This window comes from Phasianus colchicus, chromosome 13, assembly GCF_987193195.1.
Source record: "Phasianus colchicus chromosome 13, bPhaCol1.hap1.1, whole genome shotgun sequence".
Lineage (NCBI taxonomy): Eukaryota > Metazoa > Chordata > Aves > Galliformes > Phasianidae > Phasianus > Phasianus colchicus.
The window spans coordinates 3,597,974-3,621,564 of record NC_143448.1 but is presented as its reverse complement, the minus strand read 5'-3'; the positions used below and the strand labels follow the sequence as shown (position 1 = coordinate 3,621,564).

Genomic DNA, 23,591 nt, shown 5'->3' with positions numbered 1-23,591 from the left:
AAAAACCCTTCACAAACATCTTTGTGATACTTTCTAGATATTTAAGTTGTACAAAATATCCCTTAGAAAGGCAAGAGTTAAATGTATCACTGGCCAAGCAGAGCATGTTCTAATATTTATTGTTCAATTTTTGTGTCATTTTTACCCTTTCTTTTTGATCCCCCCTGCAGAGACTGTGCCTTCACTGTTATGTATCACTTGCAGTGTATTGCACTATGCTCTGTATTTCTCCCCCTCTCTAAACAGTACATGAACCCTTAGCAGTTCAAACAGCTTTCAGGCTGGTTCGATTAAATGGAATTCTATTATTTGCTTTTGGTTGGAGGATCGCAGTCTAAATACAGTACAATACTGGATAACATTAAATATTTAAATAGGGGCTAAGTCTTTCATAAACAAAAAAGTAAAAATGGAAAAGGAAATTACACATCTTCCCACTCGGCTTGTAAGATACATTGTAACTTTACAACTATTTCCTTCATCCAAAATCCACATGAGCTCACTCAGCACAGAATGGCATTTTGCAGACATCAAGGCTCTGCTGCAGATGGGCTCAAGTAATCAGATCAAACTGGTGGTTGTGCGCCACAAAAAAATGCTCAGAAGTGAAGTTAAAAGGAACACATTGTTGAGATGCATGGAGCTTGTTTGCTGAGCTGTTCTGAAAGTGTATCTCAAACACCTTTGTTTAAAAAGGCAGGTAGCTTCAGATCTTTGGTACTGCTGGCACTCGAATGGATAAAACCAAGCATACTGACTTCTTCAATTATTTTTGTTGCTGCTGCCTTTTTTCTTTTAGTAATAAAGACAAAATGCAGATGGGGTGTGGAGAGGATGGTAAAACATTTAATCAACTTAGAGATCCCCTCTTTTTGCCATCTGTTCTAATTACTCCTAAAAAAAGTCAGGAGTAAGAAAAGTTTACACTTACATACAGCTCTCCTCCCTCCCCCCTCCAGAACCTGCACAACATTTAACTGAAGTCCCCTTTGTGTAGGGAAGGCGGTGTGAGTGCTCCAGAAGCACATGTCTGAATCACATTTTGTGAGATTTCTCAAGGCACAGACATTGAGCATAAGGTGAGAAGTTTATAGCACACTGGGCTTTAGCTTCCTATTTGCCAAGAGGTAAATCCAGGATCACATGGAGTTGGAATGATTTCTCACCTTTTGTATATTTTGAGGCACTTCATTCACAGTATGACCCCCCACCACATAAGATGAGCAAGAACAGAAGACAAAGTCACACATGTAGAGAGGACATGGGAAAAGAGCTTCGGCCTGCCTGCACTGAACTGATCAGGAGGTTTGCAGTTTGTTTAGCACCCCTCTGTACCAAGCTCTAGTAAAGTCATTACTGCTTCTACCTCCAGTTAACCAAGGACTGGACTATCTTTTACCTTTTCCTGAAGAAAAACAACAGAACATCAAAAAACACAGTGATAGAAAATAACCTTTTAACCTTTCCCAGAAGATATTAATGAAACGACATCATCAAAATGTGTTGCCTCCAACTGAAACAAAGGAAAGTCCAGACTCCTGGTGCTGCTGCTAATACAGTAATCACCTATGCTTAATTATAGAGCTAAACAAAACAAAATGAAGTAGTTTGGTGGAGATTTGCTTTTACAAGAAAGAAAATGCTGTGAAGTACATAAACAGGAAAAGGTTGGAAATCTGCTACTGCAAATGGTGGCTAGTGTCTGGTCTCTATCAAGAGCCAGTAATGAGCTGTGTAAGATGGTAGCTTGCTGTTTTCCACTGTGCAGACAAACTGAGTACAGCCCTCCGTAAAACTGTGCTCTGTGCTATCCTTCAGAGAAAGGGGAGATAATTTAATACTTCAGAGAAGAAAAGGAATGGTTTAGTAAAAGAACTGATACTCAATATGTGGAGGCATATTCAAACCAGCAGGATGGTCAGACTGCCTCCTCAAGAAAAGCACAGTGTGTGGAAGCAGGGGGATAGCAAGAAAGATTTAACTGATATAAACCCCCAAAGACTTGGAAGAGAATACTGGCTGTAAAACCTAAAGGTACTCAATCAAAAAGGAAGAAAAGAAAGGCAAGCTTTGCTTTTGAGCATTATTATTAAGCTCTATATTGACAGTCTAAATCACACGTAGCTCAGGATAATTAAAGCAACCTGTATATAGCTGCCAGGCAGTCCTTGCCCTAGCACAAACTGTGTCTGTCAACTGAGTCTTCAGAACACTTCAGTGCGTAACACAGGTTCCCATTTCTGTTAGTTTCAACCAAACATGTAAAAAAAGATGCTTCCCATTCAGTCAGTGCTGCTCAGGGAAGAGCTGACAATCTGGGCCAGAAAGCAAAAATAACTACCAGTCACACTGGGGGCTCTATGGGAGGCAGTCAGTTACTGGGTACATACTTGAACCCCAAAGCTCACATGGCAGAGCATCAGAATATTGAATAAACTTTGGTAAAATGGACAAGATGTCTTAGGATTTGCCATATGTTCAGTACTGCTGTATCTTCGACTGTTTGTCCTATAATTTTGAATTTAAATCATTTTTCATTATGATTTTTTTTTTCCAAATATATGCCAAAAAAAACCCACAAACATGCAAGTCATAGTGGTTGTCAGAAGACAGCCACCACTAAGACAGAAAGCAGTATTTAATAGTGACCATAGGAAGTCAGACATTATGAAATATCACAGCTAGCTGAAATACAGAAAAGTTTCAAGTAGGTGTGACATCATTACCTGAATTGTGCAGAACACTAAGGTAAATTGTTCTCTTAAGTAGTATCAAGCAATCACCATCTGAATTCCATCAGGCTATTTTCCACTGTATCCCACAGAGATAACATGAAATCTCTGAAGTACTGTACTACTCAATTCCAAGAACTTGACATTTGGTTGGCATTTCAGGTCGTGCATATAAAGCATTTTAGAGCCTTATCAGTTATGATGGGCACTTTAACAGCCTCAGTATTTGTCAGCATACCACATCTCCATCATGAGTTGTTTCATCACCTATCTTTCCCGTAACTCAAACTTTTAACTGCTCACAGCTTTATGAAGGATCTCTCTCCCCATTCCAGATAGATTCAGCATTTAAAGTCAGTCTAAAACCCAAGGAAATCTAAGGCTTGAATGGAAAGATAATCACTCTTTTTCCCTCTCCTTTATGCTACTTAGTAATCCATATCAGATTCCATTTAGGAGAGGAAAAGGACCAGAGACACAGATCCTCCCAGTTATGAACCCCAATTCAAGAACCAGCATTAGACATGTTCAAATGATGCACTGGCCACGAGTCCCCAGCTCTCCCTGCACCCAGCAAGCAAGCTATTAGGCAGCAAATGTGTGGGGATGAACTAAGCTGGGGGAAGAACACGGCTATTCAAGCACTTACATTATCTGTATCATAGATCTACAGTGACAGTAATGCCTCCTGCCTGCAGGTAGAGCTGTTTGTATTATCTCACTCCATTCTGTTGCTGTTATTTTGTATCTACAGTCTTCTTTTCCAGCTCTATTTTTTTTTGCTGTCACTGAAAGGTACTCAGGTTTAGCTAATGCCTTATTCACATCCCATCCACATTCACTTCAGTAACAGATGGTGACTGATGAACCCTAGAAACTTTTAACATGTGCTTCTCTTGTCAGTTTCATTCATTTAAAACCAATCAATAATTCATACATAAACAATTCAATGTTCCTGGGATTGTTCCTCCATCAGCACAGAACCATCCAAACCACAGGAAAAAGTAACTGCCCCACCTCCCCACCAGAACAGCTACTACCTAAAAGCTGCATTACACAAATGGTTGTTTTCACAGGACAAAAAACACAACCAGGGAAAGGACCACATGAAGGTGCATTTCTGAAAGGCAGCATTAAAATTTTCAGAGCGGATCCCTGGTATCCCAAAATTTACCACATGCAGATCTCAAAGTGAGACAAAAGAGCATCTGCAGCACAGCACTGCGGTGTTCTGCATGGAGTAAACCCCCCTTATGAAGGAACAAGAAACTCAACCAAAGGGCCTGGGTTCAGAGGCACAGCCAGGTACAGCTGAGCAGTCAGTGAGGATTTTTAAGAAGAAAAGCCATTTTGAAAGAGAAACACAGAAACAAAAACAGCCTTGTCCTTCCGGATCAGGATTTCCTGCTATCATAGGGTTAAGAGGAAATCTTTGCTTGCTCAGTGTTGGGACTGCTTAAATTATTTTCTCTAAAGTCTGCATAATTAAGGCTGGCCACGGTTGGCCCTCCAGCAACTGCTGTAGCCACTCCACTGGTTTCACACAGCTGGAGCAGTGTTTACAACATATGAAAAGCTGAACTCTTCTCAGAACGTGGTGGGTGGGCTGGGAACAGTAGGCACAGAGTGTGCTCACACTGCACAGCAGCAAACTGCGGACACAGCAGCACTGACACCATCTCTGCTCTGAGCTGGTTAGAAATATCTAAAAGCCAAACTACGTACCTCAGTTTGTCAGACATCCCTTGATACTCTCTATAAATATCTTCCCATCAGCAGTCCTCCCAGAAATGTCCATTAGATCACTCTTACAACAGCGCAGAAAGGATTAATTATAAAGCTCCACATTAGTAATCTTTCAGCAAATGCTACAGTAAGATAAATGCAAATGCATTGTTTGAAAAGGAGGAACATTTTCCCATCATGAAGAATTATCAAGAGAACATTATCTTCAATATTTTAATACATATGAGCCAAAAGATTACATGTGTGGTTTGTCATTTGGCCAGAAATTGACTGCATTTGCCTAGAAAGCATGTTTTAGAAATAGTTGTGTGTGCCCGTAAATGAAAGCCTGAACAATTAATGCAGGGGAAAAACCTCAAGAAATTGAGGGAAAAAATCACAAGTTTGTATTCAAGTGAGATGCTGCGTGACAAAACTCTTGATGAGCGTGTAAACCAAAGTAATTCTGAACTAAATGTGATGCTTCAAACGCACCCAACTTCTAAAACAAAAACAAGCTGAGCTCATTTTACAAATGAAGCTTAGATTTGGGGAATATCCTAGGAAACCCAGGCCACGATGCCTCTTGCTTTGAGCAGAAAGCTGGCCTAGCCTTGTGCAATCCATTTGGAGAAAGGTTGAAGAAAATCATGCAATAGTTAATGATAGTAACCTCTGCATAGCAAGCAGGTTTATAAGAGCCCTGTACAGAAGCGGGATATACAAAGAACAGGTCAGAGAAGAGCAAGATCCTTGTATCTGAAACATAGCCCAGGGCTGTGCCACAAAGAACTTCTGCAAACACAGTTTGAGGAGCTACTCACAGGCATCAAAGCTAGGACAAAAGCTTTCCCTTCACACCAGTTTTAGCATAGCATCGCTGGTATAAGTTGTCACTTCAATTTTCGTATCAAAACAAACAAGCCAATGACCTGTTTACTCCTTTTAATACTGAAAAGCTACCTCAGTGACAGGAGCAGTTCAGGATGTCTTCCACATCCTTCATGGTCAGCTATTTGCAAGCCTTACCATTGGTGAGGAATAAAACATGTTAAGTTCTAGAACTTAGACTGCATTTGTCATTTCTGAAAGACACCTTGTAAACCTATGAAATTTGATAGAAGTGATTGAAGAGCAGCAAGTATGAAGCGTTATGTAATTCCTAGAGGATGCCAGCAGAATCTGAGAGAAAAGAATGAGTAACTGGTATTCTAACATTGCGTCTTCCAGAGGAGCAGATTCTCATAGCAGTTACTCTTCTGCACAGCACAGCTACTCACTCACAGAGCTCACTAAACAACACGCATCTGCAAAGCACCATTTGTTGCTTATGGCAAGAAAATTACTGAAAAGCTCATCTCTTCACTATCATTGCTCAGCAGTTGATTTGGAGGACTAAGAACAGAGTGTTTTTAATAAAGCTCAAAAACAGCCTATGTTTTATGTGGGCAAAAAACAAAAATGAATGATAAACCACAGTCTTATTTTTCCTGGGTAATCTGAACAATAGAGAAAAACATTCAAGTGTGTGGGGGGAGGGCAGTGGTTTAGGGCATTCAGGGAAAAATGCAAGTCCTCTTACACAAAGAGTTCAGAGAGTTCGAGTTTTAGTGGCACAGTCTGTTAAACAGCAACCATATTTGCCATGTATTTTGCATAAGTTTTATACCTATAGCTGATGTGAGGCAGCACTTCTGGAATTAGTAACAATAGACAGGAATAAGAATTTCTGTTGAGACTTACTGTGCTTGCCAAATAGAATTCAAAAGTTACTCATTAATTGTAACAGCTTTTGTAAAGAATTTCTGACTCAAATGGCACAGTTATAAATTTAAGGCTGCTTAGATCCAAGGCTGTCTGGTTCTTCACCAGCTCCATAATTACACCTCAAGTAAACTTATGTGCTTTTACAGTGACCTCAATACAAATACTACATGTTCCCTCTTGCTAAATAAGCTTTGTTATGCAGCTATGAAAAATGCAGTGCTGGCACAAGAAAAGTGATTCCTTGGCCCTTTCTTTGTACTTCAAATACAATTTCCCATTCTGTATCTAAAGTCTAAACTTTCTTTTATGCTCAATGACAGACACACAACCAACAAACCATAATCATAGCCCCAGCAATCTTTCCCCAGCTTGGTTTATCTGGACAGTCCCAAAACATCTAGAGCCCATTATTTTATAATCACTTGTCACCACAGCTCATGAGACCAACAACATGAGCAGAGCCACCTCTGTCCTGTACCACATCCCTGTCTGTCCAGCTTCTTGACTGAACTACAGTGCTGCTGAGGCTAACCATTCCAGAGCTACCTGCTCAGAGGTAGTCAGTTGAATCTATTAAGTGCTTTGCTGTATTTTTCTCCTCATCTTCACCGCTTCAGAGTTATCCCAAAAAGAGTCTCTTCGCAGTAATGCCCTCAGCCTCCACCACATCCCATCCTACCCAGAGTATTTGCTAAGTCTGCAGACAGCGTCCTCAGCATATTCCTAACCTGCTTTTCCTGTTCAAAACAGGTCGGGGGGAAAAAAAAAAAAAAAAAAAAAAAAATCACAGTACTTTCTAAATCCTTAGAAGGCAGATGTTAATCTCTGTATCATGAGTCAAACTAGTCTAGTCATTACAGAGCTTCAAAGGACACAACATATAGAATTGAACTTCCCAGTGACTGAGAGGCCTTAGGTCCACTTTAATTACAAGTTGCTACACTGTAACGTCACCATTCTCATTCCTCAGACTTGCCATATTTAAAAACAGAACAGCTGCGAGATCCCCTGGTGCCAGTGACCAGAATAGGAAGAAAACCCTCAATATTGTTGTCACTGCATCCCAAATGTCCCCTCACTGTTAGCATACTGACACTGTGTGATGCCATCAGCAGCACCTAGGCCCTCTCGTGAAAACATTGCCATGCTGTAATTTCTCACTCACTTTTAGCTGAACAAAGAGATTAAGCTCAGAGATAAGCAGAAGTTGCATTTCCATGAACACATGGAAGCTGCTATTACTGTAAGTTTTTCCCCCCTTGCAAGCAAGAAAAGTGGCTAATTATTCAGAGGAGTGTAACCAGGTATAACTAATCACTTACTGCTTGCTCAGGATGTCTGCAGATAGTCATCCAGCCTGCTTTTCAGGCTGCATTACCAACATGATGCCCATGAATCATTTCGTCATTTTAGGCGGATTTAAGAGGTACACAATTATAAGTGGTAAGTGTAAATACTACAGCATTATAAGTGATCTTGCAACTTTATACTCAAGCATAGATTATATCACTAAGAAAAAGCTAAGCAAAATTGTCAAAATGGATATTTGAAAATTAGTGCTTTTGCTACAACTAACATTAAATGTAATTTCAGTGGATTTTCACAGTAAAATTATGGTGTAGAAGGATGCATTTCATTAAACAGAAGACAGACCCACCAAGCCCAATGAGAATAAGACCCATGCTTCAGAGCATGTTAAGGAACTCACTGGATTAAGTTGCAGCAAAATATGTTAGACTTCAATGAGACCCAGTCTGTCCCTTCCTCACTTCACCCCTCATGCCCTGACTGGAGACCAGGAAGCACCTGCAGCCAGCCCACCTCTTCTCTCAGTTCAGTTACACCTTGCTTCTGCTGTTCTCCCACAGCCAGTCTGTGTGTATCTGCCATCCACAAAGATGGACTTAGGAAGACACAGCCCTAACAGCAAGTACTACAGAAAATGTTAGGAAAAGCATTCATGGCAGGAAGAGTAAGACCTAAGCACTAGCTTTTGATGTAACAAAGAAAGGTTAAGTTCTCTTGCTACTCCATAGCATGGAAATGTGCTCCCTTCATCTTGTTCTCCCGTACTTTTACATACTTTTCTTTTAAAAACACTCAGAGTAAAGATTTTGAAGCTCTACACACACACACACAGCATTTTCTGAAAGCTACATTTACATCCATTTGAAGTGTTCCAAGTTGTTTTCCAAGGGAAGGTACACATACAAAAATAACACATTAACTTTCCTCCCTGCCAAGCAGAAAATTTAGTGCTGATTACAAGTGACCATTAAAAGCAAATGTCTCAAGGTATGGGAAGCACAAGAGCAACACTAAAAACCTGTCCTGTTTTTTATGACCATCCCCATCACCTATAAACAGGAGGGGAATCAACTCCTTGAAAGGGTAGATAACTGCAGGACAAGAGGAAATGGTTTTAAGTTGAGGGAGGGAAGATTTAGATCGGACGTCAGGGGGTAATTCTTTACTATGGAACAGCTGCCCAGAGGGGCTGTGGATGCCCTGTCTCTGGAGGTGCTCAAGGCCAGGTCGGATAGGGCTCTGGGCAGCCTGGTGTGGTATTAAATGTGGAGGTTGGTGGCTCTGCATGTGGCAGGGGGTTGGAGATTCATGATCCTTGAGGTTCCTTCCAACCCTGGCCATTCTGTGACCTTTCTTTCTGCATGGTGTACATACTGTCCTCTGAGTGATTAGTGCGCACAAGATCCTCAACAAAGACAATTTATGAATACTGTCAGTTCATAGTGATTATTTCCTCTGGTTGAGCAATTTTGTACGTTTCTAAGCACCTCTGTCAAACAACAGTAAATGAACCACCGTAGGCAGAAAACATTTAAAATAAAAATTAAGAAACTGAGAACAACAAAAATCAGGTACAAATTAAGAAAAAAAAAAAAGTCTTTTTTTTTTCTTTTTGTGAACTTAATGACCTCGGCCTGTAGGAGCAGCAGACACGGATGGCACATCGCCATTTGCACGCAGCTCCCGCTGCAGCCGCACCGACGCGCTCGCACGTCACACGCGCCGCTCGCACAGCCGGTGGCAGGGCGCCCCCTAGCGGCAGCACGGCTCAGTGCAGGCAGCGAACAAAGGGCCGGCTTAACGGAGTCACAGCGCCCAGCCGAAACCCACTGATGCAGCTGGGAAATCTCGAGGCTCCTGTCGCTAGGCAGACCACGACACAGGTGAGGAGAGATTTCTGCTTCAGGCTTTTCCACCATTAGGTACAACCAACTCTTAGGAGATGCTGTATCGGCCCCCAAACTTATTAACGTGGACTTTGCCAAACGCACATCTCTACAGAACAGGATGCAAGCAGCAAATCAGCAAGAGTTCTGATTTGCTTTTAATGGGCCAAAGATACAAAGAGTGCTTCAAAAAATAAGGAATGGATTTGCTAACCAGCTAATGAAACTATCTTCATTAAGACAAACAAGCAAAACTTATCACAGGGTGAGAGTTTGCTCTGCAGATGAAGCAGTTCCAGCACAGAGCACCTGGGCCAGAAGCACAGCTGCAGCCAGGAGCACAGGGAGCTGCCTTTCAGAGCTCTTCAGTCTCAACTCACCTCAATCTCAGCTAACAAGCACATGGCATCTTCTCTCCAAACCGGGAGCAGCACACCAAAGGACAAAACAAACGCATCAGTAATTCCCACGTACAGTTATCAGCGTCAAGCAAAGGGGAACACACAAATAAACTCCTCCATGCCTCTCTGTGACGTAGCACGTCTTAAAAACTCAACTGCAAGGAATAAACGCGCGCAACAAAGACAAAAAGAAAAGCAACAAAACCAAATTTCGACCTTACCGTGAGTTCTCCAGCGCTGTGAGCCGTCACCTGAAAGCACGCGAAGGGAGGCCGCGCTCCGCTCGCACGGAGCTGTGGGCACAGAGCTGTGGGTGTGAAGGCGGCCGCCCCGCCCAGCTCAGCGGCAGCACGCGGCCTCAGCGCCACGAGCCGCCCCGCTCCCACGGCCCTTCGTATCCGCCCCGCCCCGCCCCAGCGCCTCGCCTACCCGGGTTTTGCAAGGCAGCTTCGCGAGCACGTGGAGCGCTGCTGGGCGAGGGAAGAAACCCGGACCGGAAGCGACGCGGCACGGGAGGCTGAGGGGGGTCAGCGCAGCCCGTTGCGGCTCCTCGAGGCTCCTCTCCCAACCCCGGCCTTACAGCCGACAGTCTTAGGGCAACCGACGCGGAAAAGTGGTCCCGCTGCTGCCGTTCCCGCGCCCGGCCGTTGCCCCCCTCAGCGGAGTAATGGCTGCGCGCGGGAACGGCAGCAGCCGCCTCCTTCAGCCCTGCGGCCGTCCAGAAAGGCGCGAGTTAGGAGCAGGGAAAGGGGCCGAAGGAGGAGATGCTCCTGGGTAAATGGAGCATCGCTTCAGACAACAGACAATCGCGGGTTTAATGCGGGGTGTTAAGAGAAAAACAAGACTTTTCAGCTGACGGCCTCGAGATGTGGTCAGCTGTGGTATGGCAGAATGTAACAGTGTAAACAACGGTCTGCTAACCAAGTTTCTATCATCTGTTCTCCTCAGAAACACGAGGAGAGCAGTAGTTACAATGGCGTGGTTTTATCTCCTATGAAAGTTCCTCTCCGATTTGTTTCTGGTTGCAGGATTTGTCTGAAGCGGGCCTGCTGCTGACAGCCTCCATAGAGCACCAAAGGAGCATCAGCCATCACAGCTGGGAGCAGCAAGGCTGCACCTGGGAGGCGGAACGCTGACAGCAGCTGTGGCATGAGATAATTGGGTGTGTTTGATTTGAACCATCTTAATCAGATGTTCCCCCCTTCATTTTTTTCCTGCAGAAACTATATCGAGCTCTGTCATGACAAAAAGCAGCACTTGGATTGCACAGAAAAGGGAATGACCCATCACCAGTGGAAACTGTGTGTGCTTTTGGATTTCAAGTTCAATGCTCAATTTCTTCTGGCACCAGAATGAGAACTGAGCATATGAACTGTTATAGCACTGAGAAGAGTTCCACTGAAAAAGAAGTGTTTACTATACTTACCAGAACATTTAAAAACCAACAGATGCCCCTACATACACCCTCACAAAATACATACATTCTCTGGAGTCAAGGGTGAACAGAGAAGTAGATAAAAGGTTATTATCAGAAAATGATGCCCCATGAAATTACATTAAAGCAACATATAAGTTACTTTCAAAAGCCAACACACATCGTAAGCATCTCTTTTATTCATTGTAATATAAAGAAGCATACATCATTCAGTTCCTTTAAGTACAACGCATTGTACGCTAACAAAACAAACAAAAAAATCAATCCAGACATCCATGAACATGTCACAAAAGGACTCATGTTTTGCTCTGCTGGTATTGCACTTGGAATAGTTCTGAAGTAAGGCACGGTAAAAACAAAGTCATTTAGTGCTTCTACAGCAGATGTCTTTTTTTTTTTTTTAAACACATGCTACATGACAAAGTACTTCTAGCTTATGTATATACACACAAAAAGAAAAAAGCATGCACTAGAGAATTTAGATTTCAACATATCTTGTTGTTTCATAATATACAAATAAAGTAGTTTAAAGATGTAAACAAATTGCATGCACATAAACTAGAGCAAAATTTTTAATACAGTATTTGAAAGCTATTACGCTTAAATAAAAAAATATAACTTATTAGTACTCAGGTTTATGTGCCATTTTTGTCCTGTAGAGAATTAAAAATTTGGGGTTGGGGTAGGGAATAATGTTTGGGCACAGAGGATTCTTCTGTTTTTGCTACTGTTTTTATTTTTTGCTTTACATATTTGGCAGCAGTATGCTGGTAGGAAAGACAAATATGGCTTTTGCAAAACAACATAACGAAAACATGAGAAAACACAACTGTACTTGGGGTCCAGCATCCTGGTATTTTCCAATCAAGAACAATGAAAAAAAAAAGATACATGCTTTGAGTTGGGAACACTACACATTCCAAAAGCCCTTTATAAAGACATTTAAATTCTACAAAAAACAGACACTTTGCCAATTGTAAACTCTTAAAAACTAAACACAGAAGAATCTGAATGACTCAAGCTTCACTTTCCACTTCAAATGCTACTGAACAGGCAATAGGTTTCTCCCATGGCTGCGATAGCTGAAGTGCTATTAGACTGTCTTCAGAATTAACAAGTTGCCAATAAAGGGTTTGCTTATTTTCAAACAAGTACATAACAGAATAAGTAATTCAACTGCATACATTTTCCTGTTGCTTTATCTTTGGCATACAATACACCCTTTTTCAAATTAAATACAGGACATGTACCACTCTACATTCCAACATAGCATGTTGAAAAGGCACATTTGATGCTGCAGGGGTGGCAAGGGAAGACTCCTTATTTTGTAAAAGGCACAGTGTTCAGCGTGACATTCCTTCCCCATGCCCCAGAGAGTGTTTAGTTAGACCAGCAACAGTTCTACACAGCAGCCTCCCAGGAGCTGTCCATTTTTCTCAGCCACTGCTCTCTTAGCTAGATCCAGGCTTGGAAAAGTCACCAATGCCTCTCCACTGGGCTGGCCACTAAAGTTGTAAAGCATGAGGATGGAATCTGTGTGGAGCTGCAACGGTACAAGAAGACAAAAGGAAATGTGCTATTAAAACCAGAGATGACATCTGGAACAGCAGTTTTTTCATTCTCTGTATCAAGTTCACCACTCCTGTGTTTGCAGTGAAGAGATTCTGGATGCAAGAATGAGAAAAAAAGAGAAGAGACCAAAGATTAACAGAAATATACTTTCAGCAGCAGTTCCTACTCTGCTGGTGTACTGAACAGAATGATGTAGACATAATTCCATGCAGCTTTTTTGCTAGAGAAGTAATTCAGCTTAAAGGTTGACCAGAAAGACTTAGACGTTAATAAAGGGTTAATGGAGCAAGAAAACGCAGGCACTCAGAAGGTAATTCTTGTAGTATGCGGACTACTGGCCAACTGACAAAGGCTGTAACAGCATGTGAATACTTGCGTGCAAAGATTACAAAAAGAGACAGAGGTATTACAGTTCTGTGTTGGGAAGATCAGCTGATCTTAACCCAGGTTTACAAAGCAAAAAAAACTGCTTAGTGAAAGAAAGCTGAAGTACTGCACCAAATCTTACTGAATCAAGGAAAACTTTATAATCATTTTAAGGAAGCTAAGAAAAAGACAGGATAGCAAATTAAATGCACCTGCAGTTCCTGATATGGAAGAAGTTTCAAAATGCTGAGTTTAAAGCAGATGTGTCTGCTCCCCTATGGTACCCAGCCATTTCTTACAGCACTGAAAACCTGTACAGTTAAGTTCAGAAGTCCCACTTGTACACTGGACAGAAATGGATCTGAGTGAAATTTCAAAACCAAAAGACTGAAGGATTAAAAAAAGCCCAGCATACAAGATTAGTCTGTTGCAGAATTCAGTGCCAAACAAAACACACAAGCTATGCTGCAAGGCCAACCATTTTAGGAGTATTTGCCTGACTCAAGTCCATGTGACATATGCCCTCCTGAGCTCATGAGGGGTCAGAATACTGAAGTTGAATAGAATTCATGTATGCCTCACTGTCTGAAATGAATACTAGACTTCTCAGTTATTATCAAAAGAAGTTTCTGATTAGTTTACATTCAAACATAGAAAAATAAAGCAACACATGCCAGAGCTTCGCAAACCCAAGCATTTGGCAGGCAATAAGATTATTCTTAAAGATAGAAGCAACGACATATTTTAGAAACTAAAAGCATGCATAAGGACAGCTAGCACAGACTTCACATCCATTTCATTTTATATAGTTAGTTAAGAAATGGCATGCAGGAAGAAATTTGAAGACAAATAAAACATCATGTCTGAAGTCCAGTTCAGATTTAGAAATAAATTCAGTTTTATTCCAGAATGATGTTGTGCTCAAAGAGAAAAGTTGCACAAATCTGAGATAAGATAGTCTACTCTAAACTAGCTCTTCACTACTGTCCTTGTAACAGCAAGTTATTTTTTATTGGTCCTCTGTGTAAGTTAAATAATGCTGTTGAAAATCAGTTGAAAACATACATGGAGCACAGTTAGACTGCTGAGCACAGAAGACAGCAGGAGTGGTATCTATAATGTTTGAAGAGTGTAAAATTCACATTGAGCTACTCTACAACTTCTTTTATAGTCAAAGACCATTTCCATCTAATACACACTAGAACCCTATTACTGGTTGGCTTTCCAGAAAATCTGGGTAAAACAAGAGAGACAAATGGATTGTCCAAGTCTACATAAATAAGAAAATGCTCCAGGTAGTAACAGGTATTCTGCACGCCACAGAAAACGTAGCCTCTATTCCATCTTCTCCTTAGCAGATCTAACAGTAACATTATAAAGCAAGTAATTCGAAAACAACTGAGCAAATGCTGGTTATATGAGAGTAGTTATGTTGATTACGGGAGGGCATGAACTTACTGCTATTAAGGCAAAGTATTTGATTACCCTTTTGTTGTACTGAAACTTTTCTTTTTTTTTTAAACCCTCCAAAAGGGGAAAAAATCCCACAGTAACTAATCAGTAGGATTTTGAATGGAATACAATAGTAATTGGAAATGATTAATTGCACCTAAGTATCAATGGCATTTCTCTACAAAGTATACGGTAATACTAAAGTATGCCATTAGCAAATGTAGTTTGTTGTATTAGAAAGCCACTATACCAAAAAATCTCTCCTAAAAACAACAAAAAAAGTAATAAGTAGTTCACAATCCTTTAGTGAGATCAAGAGGGAGAGAAAACATCCAGAAGTTTGGGAATTTTGTGCACACATTCTGTAGTCATATCAACAACAAAAATGACCATCTACCAGTATTTTAGATACTGGTCTGAAAGCTTTACACGAAAACAAACACACACTTTTGGAAGGCTAACCCACTATCTGAGCAAAAGCAAGCAATCACACCACCTTCACCACAGCTACTCCATCATGATTGGCCTTTTTGCTTAGGTTAGTAGATTTTTTTTTTAATAGGACAAAAGCAAAAGATTAAAGCAAGGATCCGATGCAAGCCAAGAAGGGGGAAAGAAAACAAAATCTGCATCAAGAAGCCCTGCTTTCGCTTCCCATACACCATTGGAGATCCAGTTTCTTTGAGTTGCATCTTACCTTCTTTGGAAGTTACAAAGAGTTACAAACAGACCCACTCTTTCGGTGCTTGTAACACACTCCTTGCTTGTTCGCTCAGCTGAATAAGGCCATTGTAGTCATCAGGTGCATACTATAGTACAAGTGTGACATACGATAATCAGCAAAAGAAGGAACAGTTCTGGTACAGCAAGCCACACAGACTGTCATTTGCAACCACAATTAAGAGCATTAGCTATAACAACTGGCAGGAGACAGTGAATTTGACAGATGCTATTTTTAAGCAAGATTGAAAAACAACCATCAACTGAATTACTGGTTGTAAAATGGAATTGCAGTAAAAGCATGTGGGGAATATCTGAATTGTGTATTTGAGCTGCTCCTAATTAACAAATTGAGTTAACAAATATTTTAAGTCTGCACAATCACGCTCCAGAAATGACTTTCACTGGGACAGCTAAGCATCTTTCAGCATGCATACTGGGATTAGAAGTGTACAGATCTCATTCAGATCTTCTATGCAGTCACGGAAATAATCTGCAGCTTCTCTGGTGTAGAATGCTAAATACACTTCAGCTGTATAAAATACTTGCATTATACAGACTTCATCAACATAGTCAAACAAAAACAATGTCCCAGCATGAAGGTACTTAAAAGATTTGTTTCTAAAGCATTTATACTAATATAGCTTATTTCCACACAAAAAAAGAAAAGCTACTCAGTATAACTGCAACACAATAGACTTGTAATAGAATATTTCAAATAAAAACACTGGCTGCACAGTACAGTCACAGCAATGAATAGAAGACAAAAACCCCACATATGTGGGGGTTATTTAAGAAATATTTGAGATCCTGAATCTGAACAGTTATCATGCATGCTGCTGGGGAACCTGGTGCCAATATGAGATCTATGATCAGAAAGATTATCTTGGGAAACGTGGACCGTTGTTTTGCATCTTTCTCATTGTCTCTCCAGACTAACACATCCTGGAAAAGGACTGAGCATACTTGCTCATGCTGCAAACACTACTGGAGTGGTTCCTGTAATCCAGATGACAACGTCTACCATAACCTCAAGTTGCAGAACAACCTTTCGGTGGCAAGGAGAGTTTTCTATGTCCCCCAAAATGGTTTTGCATTAATATTTTTAGAAGATTGCTAAATGCACACAAAGTACACATACTGCTTTCTTTGATATTTCTATAATACAGGAAGTCTCCTGCCAGCTTAGGGAGGAAATGATATTATACTTGGGTGTACAAGACACACTGTATTCATCCAAAGCAAAGCTGAAGAAAAAAACAAAACCAAATCAACCATCACAGTATACACCTTCCACAGAGAACAAAAACCAAGAGCCCAGAGAACAAAAAAGAAAAGAGCCTCTCAGAATTTTTACTACTATTTCTAGCCACCTCTTACATCTAGACCCATGCCATTAAGTAAAAGACAAATATAAGAAGTATTTTCCAGATAGTCTCTGCCAGGGCAACCAGAACGTGCAAATATTAGATTTATCAGTTCCCAGACCTGCCCTTGAAACAAATCTACAAAATGTAAGTTTACTCTTTGGAAAGAATGTCTCAAGATAGTACATACTTCAGATTATCAGTAGATGTACAGTAGGTAAAGGTCTACAGTTTCTAGTGAGGGCGAGTGTTCAAAACATAAGCAATGAGGAAAACACAAAAGTAGGAAAATTACCCTGCAGAGAAACATCAAAGTTGTAGCTTAGGCCTAGCCACAGGCCTGAAAAAGATAATGGAAATAAAAATACCTAATGATAGAAGAAGCTTTCAATCACAGGAAGCAAAAGTGAGATTGCATTTAATTAAAGCATAAGTTATGGAACAGTAAATTCTCCAGATTTACAGATTACACAAAAAGTAGTATTGCAAATGAAGACAGGACACAGAAGCGCGGGAACAAAAACACGTGAATGAAATAGAGCCTACCTTAGGTTGCCTGATTAAAAACACAATCATGAATACTTCTGATTCTGCTCACGATTTAGAAACCCAAGCAAAATAAAAACATCAAACAACTCAGGATGAACAGCATAAAGTCCAGGGTGAATCTATAATCCCAGTGCTCCATTTGAAAATACTGTTCTGCTGGTGGCCAAATTCTGCTTCCATTTAAATCTGAGAAATTCCACCCAGTGATTTAAACCCCTTGTATGACCAGTTGCAACTTCACTGAGATAGGTTCTAGAGCTTGCTTGCCATAAATATCACTGAGACAATACGAAACTTCATACTGTATTTTTGAATTCTACCCTACAAACACTCAATAAGAAATCCTGCTATAGTTGTCCTTTAAATGCAATAAAATTATAAGCAGACATCACTGTTCCTTTCTCCAGTATCCTCTCTATCATCTCAGTCCCACTTTCTTTGTTTCTCTGAACTGAAACACAGCTTCTTTCCTCAGACTGCTGCCTTTTCACATTCTGAGCTCATGGCTCTTAGAGGGCTGGGCTAAAGTTGATGTGAACAGTTCCCCTCCATCCTAAATGATCCTGTGATTCAGAGGCTTCACTTACTGCATCAAATATAGCATTAAATATAGTGTTCTACTGGAATAATGCAGCAACATTATTTTAAGCCATTACTTAATCTAAGAAATATGTTTCTGAGTCTTCCTTTACCCAATTTAATAGGATATGTTGTTCTCACATGCTCATGAAAGATTAACAGGAGAGACTTATTTCCCCAGAATTACTGAGGGAGGATGCAGATAAATTCAGAAAAAGCAATTTCTCCCCCACACCCACTCAGTGGGAACAGGGGAGATGCAAGATGGCAGAAGGAATATGCGTACATACTGAACAAAAAGGGACTGAAAAACAGGGACATTGACAAACAGTGTCAAAAGTAAAGCAAAACAATGCTTCCTGAAGAATGTGTTGTTTCTTAATAGAGCCAGTGAATTATTGTGCAAGTACATCTATCCTTCTAGGTATTAACATCTGAATTGGTAGAGACATTTCAACTCATGTATATTAAATAACAGTATAATATTAAATAGTATGTATTAGAATAATCTTTAACAATATTAAATGGCAGATGTATATTAAGAAAATAATAAACACCAACTCTTCTCTCCTAAAAGAGATGACCAAAATCACAGCTTGAAGTACACTCTTACTTTGCAGCATCAAATGCAGGAGGCAACTGATAAAAACTGTAACCACTAATTCACTAGTCCCATGACCAGATGCTTTACCTACAAGAACAAAGTTTCAGAAAGAAGATAAATTTAGGAACAAAGCAGAACAGAATGCTATGGTGAGATGCACAGGAGTAAACAAGTAACACCTTTGCTGCCACCTAACAAAGTAACAGTAAGTTGGATTTCTCCATCACATCCCCTTATTTCCTTCCCTAGACCAGAGGTGCTGGGCCAAGAAGGGGCACACAGACAGTGGGGTATCCCTGTCCGACTATGAAGCATCAGATTTCAAAAGGAATCCAATGGAAAGAGAGAATAGTTCTTTGTTCAAACATGCATTTCAGAGGAAAAAAAAAACTACTCCTTAAGAAGTCTGTAACAATGAAGCCTGCTGTCCTGATATAAGGGAGAAAGGTTGTTAATGCTCTTGGAATTTAGCCATCCATCCTTCCCCCTCTACCTCCTTACTACTGTTTTAAGTACAACTCCCCACTTCAGCAAGTCTTGAATTTTGGGTCCCTGAAGAATTGGAGGATTAATACACAGGAAGTTCTATACAGCTGCAGATAAAAGGCACTTAAGCCCACTACAATTTTAAAAGAACCCACTGTCCACTTTTAATTATAAACACTTTTTTTTTGTTACCTTCTCTTCAAGCATCTTTTAGCTACACATCCAGTACATGACTGGAGTGAAATCACTGGCCCAGCTATAACAGAATACAACTTAAAAAAACAACCGAACAACAGTTTAACATAGAGTAATTACTATATCAGAAAGTTTTAATACTAGCTTTTGTAAATGTTACAGTGCACTATAACATTATACAGAAAGGTGATTGGGAAAGTTACTATCTCCAAGATTTGCTATTAAGATTATTCACAAGCTTTCTAAGATTGTTTAATGCAAGATGCATTAAACACATGCAAGCTAGGAGGAATTTTCAATGGTAAAAAACAACAAAAAAAGCATAACTATAAGAAGAAATCGATGTGGACCACTCAACAAGAGAATTGTGCTGATAAAATAAGTGAAAATGGAAATAAGTGATAAAATGCTGATCTGCAGAGATTTACATTATTTACTGTTAGAAGCATGTACTGATGTTGAGACCAGCTTGTTGAAGCCCATTATACACAAAGTCTGTCTTTTAAGAGGCAGGTCTGGTACAGAAGGTGTTTTCACTTCAATAGCAACGTGTGCATACATGCAATATATGGAGCCCACGAAGACTGAAGGAAGAAAACAGAGCATAAAGCAGGAACTCGAACTTAAAACTCGTTCCTTTCAGACAAGGACATACAAAGAGAAAAAAAAAAAAAAAAATCACCCTTCAATTTCAGCTTCTCCAATCTGTTTCCCAAGCCCATTGAATACCAACATCAATTAGTTATGCAGAGATTAAAACCACGCCCAAAACACTGACAATTATCAAGGGCTCACTTTATAAATGACCAGAAGCATCGAGCAATACATCCTTGGGCAGCAGCAGTAAGTGAAATACATAACATGAGGAGGAGGGGAAGGGGGAAAAAAAAAGGCAAGTTAGTATTTCCTCCAGAGACTCAATATTGTCCCAGTAAAGCAAATCACCACCTCAGTTTTCCCCTAAAGGAATGAGGGATTATAAAGCTAGCATTACCACATGTGGGATCCAAGAACAATTCAAAATAATTCCTTGGCTCCTTTAAGATATTGAACCCGATCTCATTTGGACAACATCTTCTAAATAAATCAAAGAGGTGACCAATTTAATAAAGTAACTGATGACGACAGGAGATTGCTGCAGAAGAATATAAATTGCTTTCACATTGTGGTAAAATTTCTATTAATTTCAAACATTTAACTGTGCAATCAAATGCTACAAGCTACTCTAAATGCAGAAAAAAAGTGAAAGGTCAAACACAGTACCAGACCCAAAGTCCAGCTTCACTAAATTGAAGATGTAGTGGATGACAGCACTGCCAGATATTGGAAGTCACCAACTTGTTCTATTCCCAGGATAGGACCATGTCCTTTTTCAACAGCACACTTACACTTCTAGCTGAATTTCAGTTTAGGAAACAAGACTGTCCTCAGCTAAGGTTTCAATTCAACCGCTGTCCATCCATCAAAAAACCCAGTCAGATGAAAAAGAGTGAATTATCAACAGATAAGAAACAAATTATTATTGCTCTGTTGGGGAGGAGGTGTAAGAAGGGGGAGAGAAAAGGGAATAAATCCGTAAACATCTGAATCAGTTTTAACTCTGCAGTTGCTCTGTTGAAGAAAAATCCTTAAGAAACAACCAAGCTTAGCATGTTCTTAAGTGTCAAATATTCAGCACACTTGTTACGAATTGACCCTCACATTTCTCCACTAAAAAAAACATGTATGCCAAATTATTTGTGAACATAAACGTAACATTTTAAGAGGTGCCTCAAGAGGCATGCACCTTCCAAATACCTAAAACTGAGAACTTATATATTTAAGCATCTGCTCACAGTCCGCATGCATTTGCACAGCAAATACCTGGTTCTACAAACTACAGCCAATTGTCCTTCAGGACAAAAAAAATGTATCATGCCTGAATGTTTCATGTTAACTGCTGATATGAAAAACAAACAAAACAAAACCCCTGCATTCCAGCCTTTAACAATACCTCTGTTAACCAACCTACTGAATTTTGTAAGACAAACTCATGCAAAAACGGCCGCCTTTTTATGAATACCACTTGAACAGGCATTTGAGACACACCAAGTAGATTCTAAATCAGGGCTTCTGAGGAAAGCTTTGGTACTTGTGCAAATGCTGTTACCCAAACAAGATAAATACTCATCAGAATACACACCACACTCAATTATCTTCCATTTTAGTAAGTATGTGATGGCAAAACATGGATATACGTAGATACAACATCCTCCAAGATGATAAGGTGATGACATGAAAAGACCCATTCCACAAATTCAAATACATACTGCTGAGAAAAAGTATTTGCACATGGTGGGTTTTTTTTTGTTGTTGTTATTGTTATTTTCTTCTAGGAGATAAATTTCTATATGCTTTTCCCATTGATACAGTATTGAAGAAGCAGGTACTGACTGAAGTTACCTATAGCAGCATTTAGCATACTTCCTATCAGTATAACCCGGGTTGGAGAATACAGTTTTCTTCAGGTTGCAGTATGATGCAGTTATAATAGTCGTAATGCAAAATGCTGCTGCCTGTAAGCAAAATAAATGGCCCAAGCAAGAGATTCTGACACTGGCATCTCTCCTCTTTTGTAACCTGGATGTGGTGACTTGCATTGCAGCCTGTTAACTAGAACTTCGCTCTGAGCAGTCAGCCTTTAACAATTAAGACTTTCATGTGAGCACTAGATCATTGCCTTCAAACAAAAAATAAAAAAGTAGAGCTAATTTTACTTCTACACTATGGCCTGTCAATTAAATAGGGAACACTGAAATTGTATGTATTGTATGTTGATCAATTTCCAAAAGCACAGTCTCATTCGGTTTGATCATTACTCAAAGGTATAAATAAAACATCAGGGCGGGAGAGCAACTGCACACTAACCTGGTATCCCTGGAAGAAACTTAGAATCTCCTTCATTCCTGTGTTATATGGCAAACCCTGCATTCGAACTAATGCTCCAGGCTGGGGTAGAAGTGGAGTGTGGGTGGCAGTGGCAGCAGCAGCTACAGCTCCTGGAGGAGCTGCAAGATATCCCACTGTGGTAGGGGATACTGGAGGACTGTAAGAGAGAAGAGGCAAAATTGTTATGAAAATAAATAACTGATTTTAGTACTTGGAGCAGGCATAGAAAAAACTGAAAGTTCAAATATGAGAATAATGTAAAAAAAAAAAAGGTAACGAGCAGCCTTGATATGGAAACTTTGTCAACTTTTCTAACTTCTCTTCAGCTTTTGATGACTTGCCGAAGGGACAGAGGAAAACAGCCAGCATTTGTAGTTGATAAGGTAAAAAAGCAGATATTCCATTGGGGAGGAGAAAAACAGGAGCTGCAGATGATTTCTAAGATCATTAACAAAACCACGAAGAAAGCGTGAGAGAAAAATTGTAGAACGAAAACCAAGCGAGGGCAAAAATCTGGTGCTTTTAAGCCACAAAAAGTGAGTAAAGTAGCATCTCCATTCAAGGCCCATCTAGCAAGTTACCGTGTACTCAGACTATTAAGCATCATGAGCCCAGGAAGAGTCAATAAACTATTTTCCCACAGATCCAACCACCAGAATTCAGTGAGCCATCTTGATAACATCAGTGAGGAAAGAAAGGTGGAGATCACTTGCTTTGCATACAAACAAAGTATTCTTTGGTCTCATTGATTTAAGACATTTAAATTAGTACATATCTCTTATAAGCCTTTCAGTATGAAAACAGTATTCTAAGTACAACATCAAGATAAGAGAAGACGGTAGAGACACAGTTTCTCATTTAGCCAAGAAATAGAACTGCCTTGATGACATCACATCATTGCCAAAAACGCTGCTAAACATTAGAATTACATTATTGCGTGGTTCAACCAGATCCTATGGAGAAGGGTGAGCATCATTAAAAGGCCACAGAGTAGTAAAAATGGCTACTGCCTCCACTGATCAACAAATTCTTAGCACTATCTACATGAGATGTACAATTTAAATAGCTATTGAAAGGTAATTACACAGTTGCCTAATCTACTGCGATAAAATGACAAGAGAAGCAGCTGAGACTAGGGGATACCTGGGATAGTAAGCTGTGTAGTTCATATAAAGCTGAGCAGCCTGAGCTGGGTAGTAGGTAACAGCTGGAGGAGCAGCAGCTGAGGCCTGGGGAGTCCTTGCTGTTGGCAAGAGGGCTTGTGGCTGGTAAAGCGCTGCTTCTGCTGGGATCACAGCTGCTGTTTGAAAAGCAGCATAAGCTGGTGGAGAAAGACCTAAAAACAAACCAGGATACAAGAACAAACAGCAGTCAGAACGCAGATCCCTGGCTTTAAGAAAGGACTTGTTCATCCCAGTGAGATTAATAACATCTGGGTATGATTTATGAACGCATACAAATACTGCTCTCTACCCTCTCCCTCAGCCACGTTACCATGAATGAAAACTGTGGCATTTGA

At 40.2% G+C, this 23,591-nt stretch overlaps 2 protein-coding genes across 20 annotated transcripts in view; one reads left to right on the top strand and one right to left on the bottom strand.

Moving 5' to 3' along the window:
• The first annotated feature begins 9,161 nt into the window (after positions 1–9,161).
• On the top strand, positions 9,162–11,312 carry LOC149916118 (uncharacterized). Of its 2 annotated transcripts, none has more exons than XM_090149874.1 (2): positions 9,162–9,415; positions 10,848–11,312. In XM_090149874.1, exons 1-2 carry the CDS (start codon positions 9,188–9,190, stop codon positions 10,953–10,955), a joined length of 336 nt encoding a protein of 111 aa, XP_090006000.1. In that variant the 5' UTR covers positions 9,162–9,187; the 3' UTR covers positions 10,956–11,312. The 2 variants fall into 2 exon arrangements, 1 of the variants encoding a protein (XP_090006000.1); XR_016470846.1 differs by lacking the exon at positions 9,162–9,415 and adding an exon at positions 10,237–10,593.
• A 103-nt stretch (positions 11,313–11,415) lies between these two features.
• Positions 11,416–23,591, bottom strand: part of ESRP2 (epithelial splicing regulatory protein 2) — a 188,320-nt gene continuing 176,144 nt past the window's right edge. For 14 of the 18 annotated variants that reach the window (XM_090149869.1, XM_090149863.1, XM_090149855.1 and 11 more), the window contains 3 exons: positions 23,216–23,408; positions 22,052–22,229; positions 11,416–12,797 (listed from right to left, as the gene is read on the bottom strand). In XM_090149869.1, coding sequence (XP_090005995.1) covers positions 12,639–12,797; positions 22,052–22,229; positions 23,216–23,408 — 530 coding nt within the window. In that variant the 3' untranslated portion in view covers positions 11,416–12,638. Of the gene's footprint in view, positions 12,919–15,341; positions 15,454–22,051; positions 22,230–23,215; positions 23,409–23,591 lie in introns of all 18 variants that reach the window. The other 4 variants (XM_090149871.1, XM_031614963.2, XM_090149870.1 and 1 more) reach the window with 3 other exon arrangements.